We start from the raw sequence: 25,719 nt of genomic DNA on the forward strand, positions 1-25,719 counted from the left end.
AAGACTACACTTCTTCCATTTCTGTTATCCTGTTCCCACTTTAGGGCCTTTCTATCAACTGTTCCCTTTGATTTATAGGCTCCTATTCTAGATCTCTATATGGCTTACCTCTTCGCAGCCTTCAAGTCTTGGCATAAAGATCTTCTCAAGGTCTTTCCTGATCACTCTACCTAAAGTAGCCTTTAACACTATGAACTTCTGTAGCCAATCATCTTCTTTATTTTCTTTATGACACTTATCACTCACTGTAAGTATTGTTTTCTTTTCATGCCTATTGTCTACTTCTGCTTACTTCAACATAAGTTCCAAGAGATCAGACCTTTACTATTTTGTTTATCACTGTATCCATGGCACATTCAACAATGTCTAACATGTTGTAGCCATGCAATGATATTTGTTAAAGGAGAAATATGTACTTTCTGTACATTTTTGACCTACGGAATTAATTTTGTAAAGAGATTTCAATTTTTGACTGTTATAGTAAAGAGGAGAGACCCCATTTTTATTTTTGTAACAGAAAATGTGTAGGAACTCAAATGGAAAAAGAATGTAGTGATTCTTTTCTATTTAGAAGGACAGACACATCAGCCTGGGTTTAATCTGAGTTTTTCAACTTACTAGCTGTATAAGGAACTCAACTTCTTTGTTTCTCAGTTTTTAAATTAACAAAATGATGACAAAGAAAAGACAATAGGATTGGAAAAAGACATTACAAACACTTAAAATAATGTCTGTCATTAGGTATCATTAATGTATTAAATAAATTAATAAATATATTACAAAAACTGAAAATAATATATTACAAACACTTAAAATAATGTCTGTCCTTAGGAATACTTCTAAAGTTATTTGTTGAAATTGTTATATACAATTACTATAAGTTAATTAGTGTTAGTTGCTCAGTCATGTCCAACTCTTTGCAATCCCATGGACGTAGCTTTCCAAGCTCCTGTCTGTGAAATCTCCAGTCAAGAATACTAGAGTGGGTAGCCATGCCCTTGTCCATGGAATCTTCCCAACCCAGGGATCAAACCTGGCTCTCCCATATTGCAAGCAGATTCTCTACTGTCTGAGCCACAAGGGAAGCCCTCAATTGCTGTAAATGAACATTATATGCATATTTAGTTAACTTTTCATGAATTTCTTCACTGTCAGAAGAAAGTAATAATACCTATAGGCTCATTGTAAGGATGAAACGTGAAGCCCTTAGAATAAGCTATAACACACGTATCATTCAATAACTGTAGATTTTATTATTATGTAACTTTTACTCAAATGACTTTCATTCACTTACTCTGTCTCCATTCTCTGTTTTTCTGTGTTACTAGTCCGTGATTTTTATTCGTGACAAAAATTCTCATGGGCAGGAGGTGTCAGGATACATTGACTATGCCCACAGGCTGAAGACTGAAGATTTCGAAGTCTACTTTAGTGGAAAAAAACGACTTCTTCCAAGACCCACAGATATGAGGTAAAGTGTAACACATTTCTCACACCTTCAATAAGAGAACAAGCTTCTCAAGAGTAAAGATAAAGGTTATTTATATTCTGGAACTCCAATGTATATATAATAGGAATGTAGTAAGAGTGGTTGGAATAAAAAAGTAAGTAAATTTTAAAATGGGGACTGAACATAGATGCATATTTTCTACCAACAGGCCAATGAAGGGAACTCTTCAGAGTTGAGATAAGCAAATTCTCAGTGGCATTCCTTTTAAATGATAAGTAGAACCTAAAAATTGCTAATCTCACAAGGATCTTGCACCACTTGGGACTTTGCCTGTCTAGAAGCCTCAAGAGCAGTCCAGGAAATACATTTTCCTCCCACTTTTTTTTTTTTTTTTTTGTCATCAACCAAAGTCCAGGCCTCTGAGTAGCTCATGCTCCTTTATTTTCACCACTGGCTTATTTGGATATTTCTTCTACTCATGGTTGTTTTTACTAACCCCTACCCTTTCTTCCAATGCCCTCATCCCATAACATAGGATCTACTCAACCAAGTCAATCCATGTACAGATCCTGATCTTTCTCCCACCTTCTGAGTAGCTTGGAAGCCAAACTTTTATTTTACACCTCTCACTTATGCCAGAACATAATAGTTGTAGCAGCATTCTGCTTTATCTCTTCACTGCTGTATCCAGATTATGTTTTGACACTTGTAACAACACTCTTCCTCTGACATCTCTGACATCCTACTTGCTGTCATCTAGACTTCCTAACCCATCACCATTTCACAGACACACTCTTTTCCCTATCCAACCTTGATGCAGAGCAAAATCATTTAATTTACCTCTTGCACTAATCCCTGCTGCCCATGACTTTTTTGTGCTTTGATGGTATCTATCCTGCTAACCCTCAGGGTGATTGAGTCAGTCATCCTCTTGTCGGCAAGATCCCTGGGAAATGTTGAAGGATATTTTAGGGTATTTCAGAAAGGTGTGGGTAGCTGCTATCAATAATTTATGGCCTCCAAAGTCAGCCAGGCCCTTTGTGACCCTCAGCCATCCATCTATATGTTTTTTCTCAGTTCTTAATTTCATCATTCTTCCCACCACCCCCAAATAGTCTGAAGCTTCTTCACTTTCTCAAAACCATTGTTCTCGACTCTGACCCTGACTCCTCTCCATATATGATTTGCCTCACATTTCACAGAGAACATTGGGTCCAAACAGAGAAACCACTGCCTAATCTGGCTCTCTCTCAACCCAAATCAGCTTCCTCATTAGCAGATGGCCCCCTCAGAGTGTTCTTCTGATTATTTCCAGTCACAGTTCCATTCTGGCCACTACTGGCTCCTGGGCTTACCATCTACATGCAAAACACATCCATCCCTAACTCTCAGAACACCGCCATGCCGTCTTTCCCTCAGCCAACCTCTCAGACATTCAGTATGCTGCAAACTTGTACACATTTCCCCAACACAGCAAGGCTTGGGATTTCCCGAGAACCATGAGGGAATGTGTGCCCTAAGAGTGACTCAGGGTTTTCTGGAGACATTTCTGAAATAAAATGTCTGACCACAAGTACTTGTGCTTGCTTTTGTTTTTAATATATTTATTTATTTGGCTGCATCAGATCTTCGCTGAAACGTGCAGGATCATCACTGTGTCATGTAGCTCTTTTGTTTGCAGCCCACAGACTCTATAGTTGTGGCATGTGGGCTCACTAGTAATGGCACATGGACTTGGCTGCTCCACAGCTTGTGAGATCTTAGTTCCCTGACCAAGAATTGAACCCACATTTTCTGCATTGCAAGGCAGATTCTTAACCACTGGAACACAAGGGAGAAAATTGTTTTTTTCTTTAAAAAAATCAATAGTTCATTTTTATTAAATGAAATACATGCATTTATTCTCACCACATTTTCCCAGATGCAAAAAAAAAAAAGAACTCCATGACTTGGTTCAGTTCAGTTCAGTTCAGTCACTCAGTCGTGTCCAACTCTTTGCAACCCCATGAATTGCAGCACGCCAGGCCTCCCTGTCCATCACCATCCCCCGGAGTTCACTCAGACTCACATCCATCGAGTCCGTGATGCCATCCAGCCATCTCATCCTCTGTCATCCCCTTCTCCTCCTGCCCCCAATCCCTCCCAGCATCAGAGTCTTTTCCAATGAGTCAACTCTTTGCATGAGGTGTCCAAAGTACTGGAGTTTCAGCTTTAGCATCATTCCTTCCAAAGAAATCCCAGGGTTGATCTCCTTCAGAATGGACTGGTTGGATCTCCTTGCAGTCCAAGGGACTCTCAAGAGTCTTCTCCAACACCACAGTTCAAATGCATCAATTCTTCGGCATTCAGGCTTCTTCACAGTCCAACTCTCACATCCATACATGACCACAGGAAAAACCATAGCCTTGACTAGACAGACCCTAGTCGGCAAAGTAATGTCCCTGTTTTTGAATATACTATCTAGGTTGTTCATAACTTTTCTTCCAAGGAGTAAGCGTCTTTTAATTTCATGGCTGCAGTCACCATCTGTAGTGATTTTGGAGCCAAAAAAAAGAAAGACAAAAAAATAAAAATGACTTGGTTAGATCTAATTTATTCAACTTGTTTTTTTTTAATCCTTTCACCCCTCTTTCCAGTGAAGCCATGCTTCATCTACTATTCTCTTTTTTTCATGCTTTCTCATACTGATGCTATCGGCTGGCTCCTTTATCTCACCTCTAGACATGCTGAAGCTATTTCTATGTTAAAGAAATCTTTTTTGAATTCCAACTGTTGACCTACCTCTCTTACAGTTTCCAGCTAAACTCTTCAAAATAACAAGTTATCTTCAATTCTCACTTCACTTCTCATGGAGGTGATAACCCATTGTTATTAGCCCTCTGCCACTATTATTCAAATGAAACAACTCCTGCGAAAATTATGAGTGACTGCCAATTTCAAACTTCTATGTGGTATTTTCAGTTCTCATCCTATTTAACTTCTCTACATCATTTGATTACTGTTGCTTAATCAGTATGCTGATTAATTCTTTCTTCTCAAATCTATTCAAATACTCTAACATTTTATATCAGAATCCCTCATTGAATCCTCCCCTTGTTTATTTCATGCATGATGGTAATCACCAGAGTTCATTCTTGTACTTCTCTCATACCATGTGGGTGATTTGATCACTTTTCTGGAGTGGAGTTGTCTTTGAAAGTAGAACAGATCTCTTTATTTAAGACTCAGTTATCCTGCTACTCACTTGAGAACCTTCTGAATATCACAGTTCAGTTCAGTCACTCAGTTGTGTCCGACTCTTTGTGACCCCATGGAGTTCAGCATGACAGTCTTCCTTGTCCATCACCAACTCATGGTGCTTACTAAAACTCATGTCCATCGCATTGGTGAGGCCACCTAACCATCCCACACTCTGTCGTCCCCTTCTCCTCCTGCCTTTAATCTTTCCCAGCATCAGGCTCTTTTCCAATGAGTCAGTTCTTTGAAATGCCAAAGTATTGGAGTTTCAGCTTCAGCATCAGTGCTTCCAATGAATATTCAGGACTGATTTCCTTTAGAATGGACTGGTTGGATCTCTTTGCAGTCCAAGGGACTCTCAAGAGTCTTCTCCAACACCACACTTCAAAAGCATCAATTCTTCAGTGCTCAGCTTTCTTCACAGTCCAACTCTCACATCCATACATGACCACTGGAAAAACCATAGCCTTGACTAGATGAACCTTTGTTGGCAAAGTAATGTCTCTGCTTTTGAATATGCTATCTAGGTTGGTCATAACTTTCCTTCCAAGGAGTAAGTGTCTTTTAATTTCATGGCTGCAATCACCATCTGCAGTGATTTTGGAACCCCCAAAAATAAAGTCTGACACTGTTTCCACTGTTTCCCCATCTATTTCCCATGAAGTGATGCGACCAGATGCCATGATCTTAGTTTTCTGAACATTGACCTTTAAGCCAACTTTTTCACTCTCCTCTTTCATTTTCCTCATGAGGCTTTTTAGTTCCTCTTCACTTTCTGCCATAAGGGTGGTGTCATCTGCATATCTGAGGTTATCGATATTTCTCCCGGCAATCTTGATTCCAGCTTGTGCTTCTTCCAGCCCAGCATTTCTCATGATGTACACTGCATATAAATTAAATAAGCAGGGTGACAATATACAGCCTTGATGCACTCCTTTTCCTATTTGAAACCAGTCTATTTTTCCATGTCCAGTTCTAACTGTTGCTTCCTGACCTGCATGCAGGTTTCTCAAGAGGTAGGTCAGGTGGTCTGGTATTCCCATCTCTTTCAGAATTTTCCACAGTTCATTGTGATCCACACAGTCAAAGGCTTATATCTTTAACCTACCAGAATTTAGTACTGTATATGGTAGTTGGTAAGGGTCCACTTTTTAAAATTGGAATATAATTGCTTTACAATATTGTGTTAGTTTCTGCTGTAGAGCAAAATGAATCAACTGTATGTATACATATATCCCCTCTCTCTTAGACCTCCCTCCCACCTTCCTATACCGCCCTTCTAGAGAACGGCCTTATGGAACAGGAGTGGAAATGGAAGATTAGAATTGACATATACACACCTTTTGTTCAGTCACTAAATCGTGTCTGACTGTTTGAGACCCCATGGCCTGCAGCACGCCAGGCTTCCCTGTCCTTCACTATCTCCCAGAGTTTGCTCAAACTCATGTCTATTGAGTTGGTGATGCCATCCAATCATTTCACCCTCTGTCTTCTCCTTCTCCTCCTGCCTACAATCTTTCCCAGCATCAGGGTCTTTTCCAATCAGTTGGCTCTTCACATCAGGTTGCCAAAGTATTGGAGTTTCAGCTTCAGCATCAGTCCTTCCAGTGAATATTCAGGGTTGATTTCCTTTAGGATTGACTAGTTTGACCTCCTTGCTCTCCAAGGGACCTTTAACAGTCTTCTCTAGAACAACAGTTCAAAGACTATCAATTCTTGGGTGCTTAGCCTTCTTTATGGTCCAACTCTTATATCCGTACATGTCTATTGGAAAGACCATAGCTTTGACTATATGGACCTTTGTCAGCAAAGTGATGCCTCTTGCTTTTTAATATGCTGCCTGGATTTGTCATAGCTTTTCTTCCAAGAAGCAAAGGTCTTACTTTAAAAAGCTATTACTTTCATGGCCACAGTCACCATCCACAGTGATTTTGGAGCCCAATAAAGTCTGTCACTGTTTGCATTTTTTCCCCATTGATTTGCCATGACATGATGGGACCAGATGCCGTGATCATTTTTGAATGTTGAGTTTTATGCCAGCTTTTTCACTCTCCTCTTTTGAAACTCATTAAGAGGCTCTTTAGCTCCTCTTTGCTTTCTGCCATTAGGGTAGTATAATCTGCATATCTGAGGTTATTGATATTTCTCCCAGCAATCTTGATTCCAGCTTGGAATTCATCCAGCCCAGCATTTCACATGATATACTCTGCATATAAGTTAAATAAGCAAGGTTATCATGTGTAAAATAGATAGCTAGTGGGAACCTGCTGTATAGCACAGGGAACTCAGCTCAGTGCCCTGTGAAGAGTCTACTTTTTGTTTTCTGTATTACTAATAATTTGTCCTAGCAATATTTATTGAAAAGTCCACTATCTCTTCCCCCACATACACAATACAGTTTGTTTCAAAAGTTGATTCTGTATGTGATAGGTTGCTCCTGGGCTCACTCTTTTGTTTTATTGGCCATTACTTAAAATAATAGAATCTTACTCATTTGTTATATGTTTGTAATAATTCTTGATATAAAAAAGGCAATTTCTTCATCTGGTTTTTCTTTTTCAGGAATATCTAGTCTATTCTTGCCCTTTACTCTCCCATATAAATTTTAGTCAACTTGTAATGTCCACACACAAAAAATGGTGTAATTTTTATTGCAATTGCTTTCATGTTATGCTTAAATGAACTGTTCATTGGCATGTTGATGACATTAGGTCTTTCAGTTATTTATTTGCACTTATTTATGTCCTCTTTAATGTCTTTTCATAATATTTTGTAAATTTCTCAATTATAGGGTTTTATCATCTTGGTTTTTTTTTTTTCCTCCTCAGTGCCAGATAATTTCTGAACTTTCAAGCAAAATTAGCTGTATTACAAAGACTGCACTTTACAACTTTTACCACATTGAGTTTAAGCCATCTATCAGAACCAGACTTCAGATTTTTTCACTCAAGAGATCTCATGCCAGTAAATGACTTAAACAGTTGTTACTAGGGAAAAAATATCTTTGGTATCCATAGTTCCATGGTCAGTTTGATTCAGAACTAAAACAAAGACTTTAAAATTAAAACTTTCCAAAGGTTCCTTTCTATTTATCTTTTGACATGCTATTTTATTCTATGTAGGAAGAGACAGTAGTTCTGTGATTAGAATCCTGTCTTGCACTTTTACTGTGGAAAACATAAATATCAGCAGACAGCTGCAACTATTATGAACTGCAGCAGTAGAAAGGGCTGAGAACTTGATGATCTTGTCAGCTCAGACTTCATCTTGATCACATGTTTTCAATTCAGTCCTTTCTTCTGGGCATGACTGTGAACAACCTATAAGCAAATGCCATGCTTTACCAAGTTCCTTTACACTGCCCTACAACAACTTTGTGAAATAAGCTCAACAAGCATTAATCTTAACATCTAAGAGAGGATAAAAGAAGATAAATCAGTTGCTAAAGTTCACAAGTCAAACAGTGATAAGTGAGAACAAGTTCTTAGGAATTCACTGTTCACTCCCAGAACTCTCTTCTGGGTGTAAAAGTGTTTGTGTCTTGAAGACAATGCACTGTGTAGAACCCTTGAGTTATATTCTGCCCCCCACCCCCCACATTGAGCTATTTAAATTTCCATATTTATGTATTGTTGAACAAAGATGTAATGTCTCCTGTCGAGCACTACTCATGCCTCAAATAGAATTGTCATGAGGAAATGAAAATGTTCTTTTTTTGTGTTTCTTTTTAGAGAGTCCATGAAATATTCATACCCTTGACCGAGGAATGCCCCTAAATACTAAAGCTTTGAGAGGTATTATTGTCAAATTTCCCTTGCAGTCCCATTGTCTGTTTTATTAAAATGTTGAACGTGCCAAATCTCTGAAGTTAGAATTATAAAGTTGTGCTTATCCTGTGCTTAAGCTCATTCTCATGAAAGCATCTGGTAACACGTTGGCAAGTTCTCAAGTTTAAAACAAAAGGAGTAAATGACTCAGTGCTTCTGCAAGTGATCTATAAAATAGTGTTTATTTTGAAATTATTAATATTGTCCCACATCTGAATATGGTGACTCGCCATTAGAATATCATTTTAGCCTCTTCAACAAATATTCACTGAATTTGGAAGGGGAGGAAATGCTTTGGGAGTAAAAATACTGATTGAGGGAGACCTGCCACAAACACCCAGCTCCTAGATATTGAAAGTGTGTGGTCCATGGACAAGGAGCAGTGACCACCTGTGAGCCAGGAAGAAGTGAAGTATCTCAGGCTCTGTCCCAACCAGCAAAGCAGAACTGGCATTTTAATATGATCCCCCACACAGTGGCTCAGATGGTACAGAATCTGCCTGCAATGCAGGAAACCCAGCTTCCATCCCTGGGTCAGGAAGATCCCCTGGAGAAGGGAATGGCTACCCACTCCAGATTTCTTGCCTGTGAATCCTATGGACAGAGGAGCCTGGAGGGCTATAGTCCATAGTGTTGGAAAGAATACACACATGACTGAGCAACTAACACTTTCACATTTCACTTTCTGCCTTTCAATATGCATGTTTAAGTTTGAGAAGCATCTCTAGACCTGTGCTGTACAGGAGGGTCACCACTATTCATATGCAAGTACTGAGTACTTTCACTTTAATCACACTGACTAACCCAGAATTAAGATGTGCTACACGGGTAAAATACACACCTGATTTTGAAGATGTTATAAAAATATAAAATATCTTACCATAAATCTACATTTATTATATGTTAAAATAGTGATACGCTGGATGTATTGGGTTAATATATTTAAAACTATTTTCACCTATTTCTTTTTACGTTTTTCAGTATGGCTACTAGAAAATTCAAAATGACACACATGCCTCTTTGTGTTATGGCTCACATTATATGTATATATATATATGTGTGTGTGTGTGTGTGTATGTGTATATATATACACACATGTCCCAGTGGGTCAGATGGTAAAGAATCTGCCGGCAATGCTGGAGGCCTAGGTTCAATCCCTGGGTTGGGAGGATCCCCTGGAGAAGGAAATGGCTACCCACTCCAGTATTCTTGCCTGGGGAATCCCAAAGACAGAAGAGCCTGGTGGGATACATACAGTACATGGGGTCACAAAGAGTTGGACACCACTGAATGACTAACAATTTCACTTTCTCTTTCACTCACACACACACACACACACACATATTTAAAGAATTCGCCTGCTGAATAGAAGATGCGGGTTCAGTCCCTGGGTCAGGAAGATACCCTGGAGAAGGAAATGGCAACTCATTCCAGTATTTTTGCCCTTAAAATACCATGGTGGACAGAGGAGCCTGGTTGGTTACAGTCTATGGGGTCACAGAAAGAGTCAGACATGACTTAGCTCAACGACAACAACATATGTGCACACATACACACACACATACACATACATACACATAGCGCTGGTCTGTCTACTGGTCCCCAGCCCAGAGATTCACTCCCATCCAGATCGTTAGGACCAGTACTGGTGTTAGGTAGATGCGCTACATTAATAAGAAGTCATAGACCAGAAATCACCAGTTAGTAGTAATCTGGCTGCAGACATGTTTTATTTGGGCCTGCACAATATATTTAAAAGTTGGGTCAATGTCCTAGAAACAGGAAATGTCACATAAAATATTTTTGAGTTGCAGATTCTCTAAAAACTGATAAGGTCTTCCCACACTGAGCCTGCATGCTCTCATCCCAGCCCTGATCTTGAATCAAAAAGCAGCTGCTACTTAAGATGGGGTATGTTCTCACCACATTGACAGAGACTTGGCGGTAGTTCAGACCATAAATAAAAATAATCTGCCTGCAGTGCAGGAGACCTGAGTTTGATCCCTGGGTCAGGAAGGTCCCCTGGAGAAGGGAATGGTCACCCACTCCAGTATTCTTGCCTGGAGAATTCCATGGACAGAGGAGCCTGGCAGGCTATAGTCCATGGGGTTGTAGAAAGCTGGACACAGCTGAGCGACTAACATTCACTTTTACTTCATGACCACTCATACTTACTGGCATCTGCAGTGTCATCCTTAAGTTACTCATTCATAACACCTATGAGATTCTTCTAGACATTGGAGTTTGTGACCTCCAGCCTAAATTACTACCTAATGTTTTCAATGGCTTCCCTTGTGGCTCAGCTGGTAAAGAATCCACCTGCAATGCAGGAGACCTGGGTTCAATCCCAGGGTTGAGAAGATCCCCTGGAGAAGAGAAAGGCTACCCACTGCAGTATTCTGGCCTGTGTCACAAAGAGTCAGGCAGGATTAGTCTGGTTATGACTCCTTTGCTCAATCCCTTTGGTTGGGTTTAACTTCAGTCCTTGGGCTCTCTCAGGTTGTCCCATAGCACCGGGACTCAATTCAGTTCAGTTCAGTTGCTCAGTCGTGTCCGACTCTTTGCAACCCCATGAATTGCAGCACGCCAGGCCTCTCTGTCCATCACCAACTCCTGGAGTTCACTCAGACTCACGTCCATTGAGTCGGTGATGCCATCCAGCCATCTCATCCTCTGTCATCCCCTTCTCCTCCTGCCCCCAATCCTTCCCAGCATCAGAGCCTTTTCCAATGAGTCAACTCTTTGCATGAGGTGGCCAAAGTACTGGAGTTTCAGCTTTAGCATCAGTCCTTCCAAAGGAACCCAGGGTTGATCTCCTTCAGAATGGACTGGTTGGATCTCCTTGCAGTTCAAGGGACTCTCAAGAGTCTTCTCCAACACCACAGTTCAAAAGCACTGGGACTAGGCTGAGTCAAAGTCTAAGATGACTATATTGCTGATAAAAATTAACTGAGCACTTAACATGCATAACGCCCTGTGCTAAATGATTTATATACGTCATTTCACTTATACCTTACAACAACCTTATGGGTTAGGAATTTTTTTACATTTTAACCTCACAGAACATGTATCATAGTGGTATTAATTGGCTTAACCAAAATTACACATAGATAATTGTACTCACAATCCAGGACCAAATAGAGACCTATGGAACTCCAGATGCCATGTTTTTTGTTTAATCAATGCTATATGATTCTACTTTAGGATTTTGTCATGGAAAGATATTTTTCTCTTTGGTCTCATATCCATATCCTAGTAACTGTCAGGCCATATATTTCTTTGCAGATGTGTATCTGACTTGACAAGACCTAATTTGAGGTTGTTTTTCAGAACTTTAAGCAATCCTGCTATCTCTGGTTAAGACTGGGGAATTTCAGCCATCCTGTACCCACCCTTGCCACTTCCTCCTTTCATTGAGCTTGGCAGAAAACAATCCTTTGTACTTAACCAGGCCTTTATTTTCAGTCTGTGTGAGTAAAAATTACAGTGTCCCACAGCTTTGTGTGTGGAAGAGCTCTGGACAGAACTAAAAGTGGCCTTTAATTGTGGCTTCAGCCTAAAAATCTTTAGGGAAAAATTGGCCCTGACGTGTTGAACCTCAGTTATATCCCAGGATACTTTTAGAATCTATTCATATCCTCTGAACTGTGGCTCACATAATTTTTGTAATATTTACTTGGAATTCTTTCACAAATAAATTTAATTTTCCAATACTTAACTCATTTGAATTTTTTTTTCCCTATCCTAAGTTAAACATTTAGTATTATCTCTCATGGAAGACACAAGGGTGGAGAAGGGAGATCTGAAAGATGGACCTCCTCCTGTTGGTCTATAAAACCCAAATATATTTGAACAATTCTTAACAAATTTCTACTGAAATATTTGTCTGCATCATTATATGGTAGAATTTTATCCAGGCTGTTTGGCTCATTGCTTTTTAAAAAAGTCAGAACCCCAGAACAATTATCTGGTAGTATATTTAATTGTTTAGAATGTACTTCCCTGAAGATTATGTCTCTGGGTAAACCTTAAATGAATAATTAGAGATCTGAGATAACCTCTAGTTCATTGACCACATTACTGTGGTTATGACAGTATTATTCTTTATACAAGATTTTTCCAATATTTAAAAATATTGGTAAAATATACATAGCATAAAATTTACCATTCTAATAATTTTAAGTGTACTCTCCAGTGATATTAAGTATATTCAAATTGTGTAACTCTTCTAGCTTTTATTATAAATTTTTTTTTAAATTTTGAAACATTGGAAGAAAAGTACAATAAATGCCAGTATACTCAAACCTAAACTAAACAACTGTTAACATTTTTCCAAATATGCTTTAACTCTTTTTAGTACATTGGTATGTGCGTGTGTGCCATTTTAAAGTAGCTTACAGATTTAATCCCTAAATATTTTTTCACTATTCATCTCCTAAGAATGAAAACTTTCTCCTTTATAGCATTACCATTATCAATATAAGAAAATTAATAAGTATTTCCTATTATCAGCTAATATCCATCTCATATTCAAATTTTCCTAATTGTTTCAAAATCTGTTTTGTAACTGTTTTGTGAACTATCATTCAAATGATGTACAAAAATTGCATTGCTTATGTATCTTGACTCTCTTTTACCCTAAGATAGCACCTTCTCCCTCAGTTTCCAATGAGATATATATATATATATTTGCCATGACATTGTTTTTTTAAAGAGATAAGGCTAGTTGCCTTTTATATTAGCCTGCATTCTGGACTTGTCTGATTGTTACTTTGTAGTATTATTTGTTTCTCTCATTTCTGTATTTTCTTTAAACTGGGATGGGAGATAATTCTAAAAGCTTGATTGTATTAAGTGTAAATATTTTTTCAGTAGGAATTCTCTATTGGTGAGGACTATGTATTGCATCATATGAGAAGGCACTTAATTTCAAGTTGTCCTGTTATTAGTGATGCTCAGTCTGACCCCTTAGTTAATGAAAAATGATTATTTATTGTGAAAAGATATGTTTTATTTCCCTTGGAAAAATTTTATGGTAATTAAACTAGTATGAACATTTATATATGTGCTTATTTCCTATTCAAAAATCTACATTGGTTAAAAGGAAGACTATTAGTAGCAACTTAACCTTGATATACAGAGATCTTTTTTAAAAATTGTCTAAAGTAGAAGCAAAGACAGTATTTGTTATAACAGAATTCAAATAGAGTTAAAATTATATGTAGAAGGACTTCCTTGGCAGTCTAGTGTTTAAGCCTTTGCCTTTCAGTGCAGGGGATGTGGGTTCAATCCCTGGTCAGGGAGGTAAGATACCACAGGTATCATGGCCAAAAAAATCAGAACATAAAACAGAAACAGTTTTGTAACAAATCCAATAAAAACTTCAAAAATACTTTTAAAAAGTTATACTGTAGAGCTATCAGAAATTATAAACAATTTCCAATATGCAGATAAACTGTGTACCAAAATTGCACTTGTTTATCACTTGGAGCTCAGAACCATTTTCTTAAAGAAACTATCCATCCATTTCCTAGGTCACCTCACAAAATGCCAAACCCATTATTTCTACTGAAAAATTAATTTTGTTGTACATAGCAAGAAGAAACGTAATAACATCAAGTAAATGTCTCCAGTCTCCTGAAAGTTCCCTGCCTCGGGTATATGGTGACCATTCCATTTGGGCTAATTAAATAAATAGGAACACACTATGATCATCTTCCTTCAGATAACATAGCTGTGACCATCATGGAATCAAAAAGTAAGATAACACATTTCAGGGAACACATCTTGCTCTCTAGAATAGCGAGCAAAATCTAATCCTATTTGAATACATACACATCAATACATTCTGGGTAGATTCTGTTCAAAAGTCCAACATTCATAACTTAGTGAACACTATAAATCTGGTGATGACTGAAAACCTAAATATCTAAGAATGGATGCTTAAGTGTAAATCTCACAGATAAGAAGAGGATTAATGACTTTGTTGTTGTTTAGTTACTAAGTTGTATCTGACTCTTTTGCAATCCTATGGACTATAGCCCGCCAAACTCCTCTGACCATGGGATTTCCCAGGCATGGGTTGCCATTTCTCTCTCCAGAGTATCTTCCCAACCCAGGGATCAAAGCTGCATCTCCTGCATTGGCAGGTGGATTCTTTACTGCTGAGCCACCAGGGAAAGTCAACTAATGACTTGCATAAGCACAAAAGGATAGATGTAACAGTACTGATGTGGATTAAATTTTTACACGGTCATGCTGTCTATAGAATTTAGAGGAAACTATGGAGAAAACAAAGACAGAAGCAGGGAAAACAGAAGCTATGGGATCTAAAATGTCAACGTTCTCGATGGCAGTCCAAACACTGGATTTTCTGATGAAGATGATCTAATCTTGGGTTTTAAACTTTAGCATACACTTTAATCACATAGAGTGCTTGTTAAAACAAGATTTCTGGGTCCTACTCCCAGAGTTTTTAACTTAGTAAAATTGAAGTAGGAGTTGAGAATTTGTATTACTAGCAAATCCTCAAGTAATGCTGATGCTACTTAGTCCAGGGACTACACTTTAAGAACCAGTGGTCCAGAGGATGCCCCTACCTCCTTCATTAATGCTAGAAATCAGGGCTGCCTGAAGGAAAGCTGGTTTTGCATAGCAAACAGTGACAGTTTTACTTTTTGTTTTTCAATTTGGATTCTTTCTATTTATTTTTCTTCTCTAGTTGTTGTAGCTAGGACTTACAAAACTGTTAAAAAAGTGATGGCATTAGATGCAAAGAATGAGAAATTAGAAGTTTTTAACAAATAATTATAAAATATAAAGAACCACCAAATAGAATTACAGAATACAATAACTGAAATGAAAAATATACTATAAGGAATCAATAGTAGACTAAATGAAGCAGATGAACAGATCAGTGAGCTGGAAGACAATGTAATGGAAGTCACTGCTATCAAACAGAGAAGAACAAAAACAATGAAAAGCAACGAGGACAGTTTAAAAACTCTCTAGGACGATATCAAACATGCTAATATTCACATTACAGAAGTCCCAGAAAGAGAAAAGAGAAAGGGCCTGAGAAAATATTTGAAGATATAAGACCTGAAAACATCCTTAACCTGGGGAAGGAAATACTCACGCAAGTACAAGAAACACAGAGAGTCTCTCATACAGTATTAACCCAGAGAGGAACACACCATGATACATTATAATCAAAATGCAAAAATTAAAGATAAAGAGAATATTAAAAATAACAAGAGAAAAGCAACAAATAGCCTACAAGGGAACTCCCATAAGGCTATCAGTTGATTTCCATTAGAAACTCTGTAGGTCAGAAGGAAGTGGCATGATATTTACTTAAAGTGATAAAAGAGAAAAATCTACAACCAAGAATATTCTACCCAGCTAGGTACTCATTAAATTTGATGGCTGTAAAATCAAAAGCTGTACAAATAAGCAAAAGCTAAAAGAATTCAGCACTACCAAACCAGCTTTGCAACAAATGCTAAAGGATCTTCTCAGGCAGAAGAAAAAGCCACATCTAGAAACAAGGAAATTATAAAATGGAAAAGCTCACCGATAAAGGCAACATACAATAGAGGTAGGAAATCATCCACAGACAAAGCTAATGGGGAGGTTAAAAGACAAAAAAGGTAAAATCGTTTGTATTCACAATAAGCAGCTAAGGGATACTCAAAACAATTAGATGGGAAATATAAAGCCAAAAACAGTAATTGTGAGGTGAGGAGACTACAAATGCAAGATATCTAAAATACATTTGAAATTAAGAGATCAGCAACTTAAAACAAACATGAATAAATATAGATTCCTATACAAAAATCTCATGATAACCACAAACAAAAATCTGTAATAGATATATGAAAAGGAACCCAAACATAATACTAAATTTAGTCATCACATCACAAGAGAGGAGAACAAAAGAAGAAAGAGGAAAAAACCCTACAAAAACAAATCCAAAACAATTAACAAAATGACCATAGGACAGACATAACCATTGTTACGTTAAATGTAAATGGACGAAATACTCCAACCAATAGACAAAGACTGAATGAATACACAAACAAGACCCATGGATTTGTTGCCTATAAGAGACTCAGTTCAGATCTAGAGACACAAACAGACTGAAAGCGAGGAGGTGGAAAAGATATTCCACACAAATGGAAATAAAAATAAAGCCAGAACTGAAATATTTATATCAGACAAGATAGACTTTAAATTAAAGTCTGTTACAAAAGACAAACACTACATAATGGTGCAAAGACCAATCTAAGAAGACAATATAACAGTTGTACATATGAAGCACCCAACATAGGAGCATCTCAATATACAAGGCAAGTGTTACAGACATAAAAGGATTTTGTTGTCAAGGGAACAATCTGTGTGTTATTTGTTTATTTTTAAAATTTTCCCTACCCCTACTTTTAGGAGTAAAAATGGTCATTTTAAAAGGACTAAATAATTCAGTTTAATTTGATGGCTTCTCAATATGTATTCATAAACAAATGCAAAGAATGAAACCAAAATCCAGATACAGTTATGCTTTAACTTTGTCTATTTTTATAAGAATATCCAGAAACATGCCAAAGTTTCACATACAGTCCTAAGCACACTCAGTTGAGAAGGAAAACCCAATTGCAGTTTGCCTGAGCACTGGAATTCAGGAATGATTAATGTAATTTTTTGATTTCCTGACTGTCCCACATTAGCTCAATTATATATTATTTAGCTATGGAAACAGCAGTACAATGTATATATTCAAACTCTCATGTACATGCAAATATGGTAAAGACTTATTAACACATAATATTCTGTCATTTATGTTCCATCACCCATAAATTTGTAAAGGCAAAAAGAAGGGAAGTTAACTTGTTGATGACATGGGTCTAAAAACCCCTTACCAACATTTTTATTCCTTTAACTCTCATCATGTTTACTTTATATCAACATTTATATTTTCTTTTTACTTATTTTTTACATAATCATTTTTTAAGACTGTGAATCAGATAAGCCCTCGAGCTGTGTCATTCTGATGTATGAACACACCTTACAATCCAGGAACATGTGCACACACTTCCAAGCCAAAATTTAATGAAATGGAATAATGGCACTTTAAATGGTTTAACTTCTTTAGTCAGAACTCAGAATTCAACCTCTCATTTCCCTCTCTTACCTTCAAATAAGGAAAGCAATAAACAAGTCGAACATGAAAAGGCAAATCATTGGGAATGCCAACATGCTTTCTTATTAGTTCCCATAGTTCTACCCATTATCATCCACCTGAATAGAAGTCTGCATGTCAGACTTTTGGGGTTTTAAAGTGGGAAGTATGCTGTATGCTTAAGTCCTTTGTCTGTGATGTACTGTCAAGAAAGTGCAGAAATGAACGCAGCAAAGAAAGGGAAGGAGAGAAAATTATTGCTTTGGTTTTTCAGCTCATGTTGATTGTAGCCACTTTAAAGGCATTGGGTAAAATACTCTGTAGAAACTGGTTAATCAACCTTTAGTAGGAAGAAACAATATTGGAAACTTTCTCAACTTTCTGGGAAGGTCTTTTTTAAAATTTTTCAAATGCATAGTTTATGTTCTTTGTAAATCAGGGCCTTGTCTCCACTAGTTTTCGAAGAATACATAAGATTTGAAAGATGCAGAACCAGATAATGATGTTTTGTGGTTTTCTATAGTCAAGTTTAATTGAATACTTGCAGAAAATTTATATATATATATGTGTGTGTGTATATATAGGAACTGTCATGAAGAGATTTTAGTCACTGTGTCTATGAAAGCCATATAGGATTAACCCATAGTTTACACTTGTATAAAGATGAAAATGAACTATTTAGCTCATCTGGGAAGCAGCTGTGCAGAACTGTGGAAAGCAGTGGTAAGAAAAAAACCACAATTAGGTAAACAAAGCAACAGAAAGATGGTGAAAAGGGTAAAGGAATAAGAAATTAGAATCCATTCAAACAAAACTTAACTTGGATGAATGAGGAAGAAAGTCTTTTTATGCCAACTCAGTAAATGTTTAATCTGGAAAAGCATGCTTCCACATCTGGCTTATGTTTAATATTATAAATATCACTGCTTTGATTTTTTAATTTTATTTTTGATGTAAATTTTTGTTTATTAACAAAAATAAAATAAAATTCAGTGGAGAGATGTATTAATATTACAAGTGGTAAATATTTCAAATAAAATATTCAAAATACAAAATGATACCTGTTCTCTAGCATGTGTTGCCAAAAGCCACTAAAGAAGAAAAGTGAAAATATTGGAAAATAGCAAACATTTTTATTGTTTGAATATGAGTCATCTAATATATTAAATACTGTGAAAATTCTCAAAATGGCCAGAAGACTAGTCTCTTTGGTATACTTGTAGTACAGTACAATTTTGAAAGTGACCATAAATCACTTAAAAGGAAAAGAGGAAGTAAAAATGTTTCATTTGTATTAATTTTTTTGAGGACAGTATTATAATGTTTGTATGCAGTAATGAACTAGCTTCAAACTGAATTATTTCTTAATTTTCTGAGGAGTTACTCTGAGGGAGCCTTCTACTCTTCAAGTCAGCCAAACACATTGACATTTGGCTACCAAAGGCTTCCTGGCTCTTCTTCATAGCGCTTCCAAAAGTAAGGTCATATGTAAGTCAGTCCAAAAAAAGAAGACAAGTGGAATAAATTGGAGGTCTACCAACATTGGAAGAGAAATAAATGAAATTGAGCAATAACTTTCCTCTACTTCTCCATGTAATAATAAAGATAATAACTTACATTTATGAGGTTTTAGCATATTTTCACACTTTGTCATTTTAATGTTCTTTACCCATACATTTTATTTCACCCAGTAATTATTATACAATGACTCAAATGTTATTATTCTATAAATGCTATAATAAAATATCTACAGAGTATTACGGATTAAGGTACAATTAATTAAACATTTATGAAAGTACAGGAAAGGCTTCTGCAAGAAAATAATTTGAAATTTCCTTGAAAAAACAAGTAGCAGAAAAATGAAGGACAGAATGTTCCAAACATGAGCAAGAGCAAGAGAATGTTTGACAGATTTTAGAAATAGTGAGTAACTGATACCTATTGAGCAATCTGAAGTTGCTGAAGCTGAAACTTCAAAACTCCAATACTGTAAAGTAAAAAAAAAAAAAAAAAACACTCTAATACTTTGCCACCTGATGCAAAGAGCTGACTCATTGGAAAAGACCCTGATGCTGGGAAAGATTGAGGGCAGGAGGAGAAGAGGACGACAGAGGGCAAGATGGTTGGATGACATCACTGACTCAGTTGACATGAGTTTGAGCAAATTCCAGGAGACATTGAAGAACAGGGAAACCTGGCATGCTGCAGACCATGGGATTGCAAAGAATTGGACACAACTGAGTGACTGCACAACAATTCAGCAGTCTTGGCCTCCTTGATATAGCATAGTCTAGGACCAAACTGAAATGAAATATATAATACACATAAAGAAAAAAAAAGGTGGACTGGCAAGGGAATTTTTTTTCAGATGGTATTCCAAAGCAGTTTCTATAACTGCAGAAGAAATTAAACATTTTATAAAATTTTGTTATGAAATTCAATAATTATATGTTAACACCTGCTATGAGATAAGCTCTATTTGACAGTTGTAATTCAACAATCAACAGCAAAGGTCTAGCTTCTCTTGAAGTACTTATATTCTGGCAGACAGAAACAAAAATTACTAGATGTAATGACCAAGCATCTTAGTTGCAGACAGTAGAGTACTAAAGTTGGCTTAAGCACAAAGAGATTTAATAAGAATATAAATAATTCACAAAATCATTTGGAGGACAAAAGAAACAGACTCCAGACTGAGTTTCTACACTTGAGCCACACTGCAGAACTGAACTGATAAAAAGTTGCAGCTTCTACCACCATCAGGAAACTACACGATCAAGAAGCTTCCACCACTGTTGACAGCTCCAAAACATGCTGCTTCTGCAGCAATCAGGAGCGGCAGTGAATCTTCTGCCACACCTGCCAGTTCTAGAACCATGCCTTTTCTACCAAAATCTGAGAAAAATTATTCCTTCTGTCCTGTTTCTCTCCCCACATGACTTAGTTCCAAATTAATTACTCCTGTGAGAGCTTGTATAGTTGGTGGAAACGGAGTCACCTGGAAAAACTTAGCTGCAGTGTAATCTTAGGAAGGTAGATTTTAGCTCTCTCACTTCTGCAGTACAGGAAGGCACACCAGAAAGGGATTACAATGGATACGGAGTGGCACAATCCATGGTATCTGACAAAAGTGAAGAGTAAATTGCATGACTTACATTTTTTATTAACTAATTTCAAAAAAATAAGTGGCTAATGCTAAGAACAAGCAAGCAGGAGTAAGGGTTGCTTTTCTGAGTAGGTAAAACATAGGATCATTCGTAAAAGAGGAGAGTGCTTCCTAACTTTCCCTATAAAGAGTGAGGAAAGATGATTTTAGGGAAAGAGATTTTATAGAGGGTAGTAGTAGAGTGAGATCTCTAGAACTAAGCTGAGTTAAAACCTGATACTTCCCCTTGCTTACTTTATAATCATGGGCAAATTATTCAAATTCTCTATTTTATTATCCTTGTTTATAAAACAAAGATAGTAATACTACCTAAGAAGGTTACTGTGAGGATTTAGTGTGTATAAAGCACTCATAACAGTGGCTGGCACATAATATGTAGAGTAAAAGAAAAGGGGGGTTATTTTTAATTTTTCCAACATGTTAAGTTCGAGTTATCTATGAGATAAATCTAGAACTGAGAAGTCTAGAGAAATAAATTTGAAAGTGATTCAACAGATAATTAGGACTTAAATCTCTGGGAAGGAATATTACTAACCACAGATAAGAAGAGAACAGATGTAATGTATAAATGCCAAATTTTAAATCCTGGGAAAGGGACCTGGTAATGAAAACTGAGAATGCAGGTACAGTGGCATGGGAGGAAAAACAGAGGACAATCATAGCATAGAATTCAAGAAACAAAAGTATTTCAGGAGTGAAGAAGTGATGGAAAACGGTATGTAACCACCTCAAAAAATTAAAAACTAAATAGAGTGACAATGTCATCCAGAAATCCCACTTCTGGGTACATATCCAAAGAAAATGAAAAGAAGATATTAAAAAGTTATCTGCATCTGAATGTTGTTCAAATAAGGAAGATGTTGAATATGTTATATATATATATATATATATAGAGAGAGAAATTACTATATATATATATAAAATCATTCATACATGAGGAAGAAGGAATTGCTTCCATTTGCAACAACATGAATGTACCCTAGAGACATTATACTAAGTGAAATAAATCATACAGATAAAGAAAAACACTCTTATATCATTGATATGTAAAGTTTAAAATGATGAATGCATAAAAACAGAGACAAAATGGTGGTTACCAGGGGCTGGAGCAGATAAAGGGAAATTTTGATTAAAGGGTGCAAATTTTTAGCTATGAATAAGCCATATGGATCTAATGTACAGCATAGAGATTATAGTGAATAATATTCTCTCATGTACCTGAAAGTTGCTAAGAGAGTGGAGGTTAAATGTCATTACCACAAAGACGAAATATTAATTATCTGATGTGATTCAAGTGTAAGCTAAACAATGTAGTGCTAATCATTTTGCAATATATGTGTATCCAATCAACACAATGTACACCTTAAATTTATACAATGTTATATGTCAATTATAGCTCATTACTGAGCTATGGAAAACAGAAAGAAGAAGCACATCTGTTGATTAAGATAAGGGTTTAAAAAATGTCCATTGTGTCTGGAAATGTGGAGAATATTGTTGCTGTTGTTCAATTGCTAAGTCATGTCCAATTGTTTGCAACTCCATGGACTCTAGCATTCCAGGCTCCTCTGTCCTCCACTGTCTCCTGGAGTTCCCTCAGATTCATGTCCATTGAGTCAGTGATTCTATCTAATCATCTCTTCCTCTGCTGCCCTCTTCTCCTTTTGCCTTCAGTCTTTCCCAGCATCAGGGTCTTGCCAATTAGTTGGCAATTTGCTTCAGGTGGCTTCCCTGGTGGCTCAGACAGTAAAGTGTCTGAGTTCAATCCCTGGGTTGGGAAGCTCCCCTGGAGAAGGAAATGGCAACCCACTCCAGTAATCTTGCCTGGAAAATTCCATGGACTGAGGAGCCTGGTAGGCTACAGTCCATGGGGTCGCAAAGAGTCGGACACGACTGAGCGACTTCACTTTCTTTCACTTTGCTTCAGGTATCCAAAATATTGGAGCTTTAGCTTTGGCAACAGTCCTTCCATGAATGTTCAAGGTTGATTTCCTTTAGGATTGAGTATTAGTGACCTTTATAAGAACAGGTTAAGTTATGTGGTGGTTGTATTGGTAAAACTATATTGTGTGGATTGAAATAACTTGGAGGTGGAGAAAGAGAAATAGCATGAGGAAAAGGCAATGGCACCCCACTCCAGTACTCTTGCCTGGAAAATCCCATGGACGGAGGAGCCTGGTGGGCTGCAGTCCATGGGGTCGCTGAGGGTCGGATACGACTGAGTGACTTCACTTTCACTTTTCACTTTCATGCATTGGAGAAGGAAATGGCAACCCACTCCAGTGTTCTTGCATGGAGAATCCCAGGGACGGCGGAGTCTGGTGGGCTACCGTCTATGGGGTCACACAGAGTCGGACAAGACTGAAGTGACTTAGCAGCAGCAGCAGTAGCAGAAAATTCTAGAAGTTTGATGAGAAACAGAAAATGAAAGGGGAAGAAATTCTGTGTGCATGTTGGTAGCAGTAGATGATAACAGTAGTCAATCATGGAAGAGAGACATAAGAATGAAGAAAGTTCTTTAGGACAAAAGAGCAAAAAGGAAAGGAAAAACATTTAAGTCATCCCATCCTTTGTTGTTGTTGTTCAGTAGCCCAGTTGTGTCCAACGCTTTGTGACCCCATGGGCTGTAGAATGACAGGCCTCCCTTGCCCTCACCATCTCCCGGAGTTTGCCCAAGTTCATGTTCATTGCATTGGTGATGCCATCCAGCCATCCTATGGCATTCTAAATCAATTCTTTTACATTTTTCTTTTACTATCTTATAATTACACAATGAATATAATAGAGAAAATATTAAAATAGCAATGACCTTGTCAGGTTATATACCTTATATTTAAAGAGGCTGGACTTTGGGATGACTCAACCTTCATTTTTAATTCTGGTTCTATCATCTTGGGCAAGTGTTTTGACTTTTATGACCCTTAGTTTCTACATCTTATACAAGTTGATAAATAATATTTTCCTCAAATGATAGAAGATATGATCCATATGATATTGCATGTAAATTACCTAGTATGAAAACTATCCCATAGTGTATGTTTAATCTATTAAGGTATTGCTAATCACTTCATTAAGTGCTGAGTATCAATGAGTAAGAAGTTGGTACATTAAATACAAAATCTAAAGGAATTTATGAAGGTCCATAAAAATGTAAAGTTTCATTCAGTATCTATCATGTTAACTATACTTGGAGAAAAATATATGAAGCACTAGAATAATTTTGGTTCTAAAACTGGAAAATGGACAGCTGAGAAATAGAGTGAGTAAAATCACAAGTCGCCACCATAGGTAGAAATTATGCAAAATCAGATAGCAAAGTTGCCTATCAAGGCAGGACTCTCCTTGGGGCATGAATGGGTAGAGGAGGGATGGGTAGGGATAAACAAAATATACCCAGTACAGAATGAAACATTTCCAGGTATAGAATCTGTAGCATAAACTAGAACATGCACACATACACACACTTGAACATATTACATAGAAAGCAGTTTTAATTTTTGAAATCCATTGCTTTATCAAAGGGCTGATCCTGAATTTTTTAGTAGCTCTCAGGATCCACTGGAGACATTCTCTTCCCCTTTGGATGAAGCAGTATAATGATGTACTGGATGTTACAAGATACTCTAGTTAAACATTCTGGATCTTTCTGAAAATAAAAGAACAAAAATCACTTGCTTCCATATTATACATCATAGTAAACTTAAAATTTTTTTTTCTAATTTTTATCTTATTTTTTACTGGAATATAATTGCTTCTTTGGCTTCACTTGGTCACTTCGAAGATGCTCATGATCCTTAGGTATTGCCAAGGGAACATGACAGTTCATTTTGTCTGCTTCGAACTTTAAAACCCACTGACATTAGTTCACCATCTGAATTTTCATCTTATTCCACTGTCTAGAATGGCAGGTTTCTGGACTACAGATTTAGTAATTATTAGTGTTTTATGCTCTTGGCTCAGCCACTGTCATCGCTCTCATTTCTTTCAGATATGCATACATATTTAGCTTACATATGACTAGAGGATTATTAAGCCTAGAATTTACAGAGACTTTAAGTTGAATCTTCTTTTAAAGTTTTAGAATTGTTTTCATTTTTCCTTCTCAAAGATTGCCAGTTGAATTCTCCCCTTTCTTCCTGAGTTGGCCAGCTAATTTTTGGCTTAGGCTAATGTTTGCTTTCTCGCTCTCCATACTCTAATCCCCTCATTTCTAAACCTACACACAATTGCATATATATATATACACACACATATATATGTATATAGTATATATCCTTTCTGAAAAACAGTTAAACATTCCAGAGTGGCACTGTTAAATAATAAAATATGATGTTTTTCATCTGAATGCGGTGCCTCCCTCTTTCTCAGTGTGACATGCCCTGAAGTTACATTTCTTTGTATGAAAAGTTTGAACATTTTCCTTAAGGAAAAAGAAGTTGCAGAACATTTAACCCATTTGTTGTTCAGTCGCTAAGTTGTCTGCGACCCCATGGACTGTAGCCCGCCCCGCTCCTGTGTCCATGGAATTTTCCAGGCAAGAATACTGGAGTGGGTTGCCATTTCCTCCTCCAGGGGATCTTCCCGACCCAGGGATCGAACCCGTGCTTCCTGCGTCTCCTGAACTGGCAGACAGAGTCTTTACCACTGAGCCACCTGGGAAGCCTTCAGTAACTGAAATCATCTGCATTACTTATAATGCCTGAGTGAGTGAGCAAGTGAGTGAAAGTGGCTCAGTCATGTCCAACTCTTTGCAACCCCATGGACTGTAGTCTGCCAAGCTCCTCTGTCCATGGAATTCTCCAAGCAAGAATACAGGAGTGGGTAGTCATTTCCTTCTCAAGGGGATCTCCCCAACCCAGGG

The 25,719-nt window shown here is 37.2% G+C and overlaps 1 protein-coding gene across 1 annotated transcript in view; it reads left to right on the plus strand.

Moving 5' to 3' along the window:
- The window catches only part of CFAP299 (cilia and flagella associated protein 299), a 700,195-nt gene that overhangs the window by 572,972 nt on the left and 101,504 nt on the right, over positions 1–25,719 (plus strand). The window contains exon 4 of the mRNA XM_040237181.1: positions 1,329–1,471. Coding sequence (XP_040093115.1) covers positions 1,329–1,471 — 143 coding nt within the window. The remainder of the gene's footprint in view (positions 1–1,328; positions 1,472–25,719) is intronic.

Source organism: Oryx dammah, unplaced genomic scaffold (genome assembly GCF_014754425.2).
Source record: "Oryx dammah isolate SB20612 unplaced genomic scaffold, SCBI_Odam_1.1 HiC_scaffold_3, whole genome shotgun sequence".
Taxonomy (NCBI): Eukaryota; Metazoa; Chordata; class Mammalia; order Artiodactyla; family Bovidae; genus Oryx; species Oryx dammah.